Source organism: Asparagus officinalis, chromosome 4, assembly GCF_001876935.1.
Source record: "Asparagus officinalis chromosome 4, Aspof.V1, whole genome shotgun sequence".
Taxonomy (NCBI): domain Eukaryota; kingdom Viridiplantae; phylum Streptophyta; class Magnoliopsida; order Asparagales; family Asparagaceae; genus Asparagus; species Asparagus officinalis.
Genome location: NC_033797.1, coordinates 131,873,732 through 131,873,983, shown reverse-complemented (window position 1 = coordinate 131,873,983; position 252 = coordinate 131,873,732). Strand labels below are relative to the sequence as shown.

The following is a 252-nucleotide window of genomic DNA, read 5'->3' as shown; positions in this document are numbered from 1 at the left end:
TTTGAAATGACCTTTCATAAAACAATATTTAGCAATGCTGACACCTTTCCTTTTAAAACATGACATGATCGTTTGCATGGATTGCAGAACATATGGGATGAGGTTGGAGAGTCAGATGTGGAAAGGGATCAAATGCTACTCGAGTTAGAACAAGAGTGCCTTGAGCTCTACAGAAGAAAAGTTGACCATGCAAACAGATCTAGAGCTCAATTGCGGCAAGTTATTGCCGATTATGAGGCGGAGCTTGCAGCC

At 41.7% G+C, this 252-nt stretch overlaps 1 protein-coding gene across 1 annotated transcript in view; it reads left to right on the top strand.

Moving 5' to 3' along the window:
* The window catches only part of LOC109838959 (65-kDa microtubule-associated protein 3-like), a 6,230-nt gene that overhangs the window by 935 nt on the left and 5,043 nt on the right, over positions 1 to 252 (top strand). Inside the window, 1 exon segment of the mRNA XM_020407391.1 lies at positions 88 to 252. This exon segment is cut by the window's right edge and continues 9 nt beyond it. Within this exon segment, the coding sequence (XP_020262980.1) occupies positions 88 to 252 (165 nt within the window).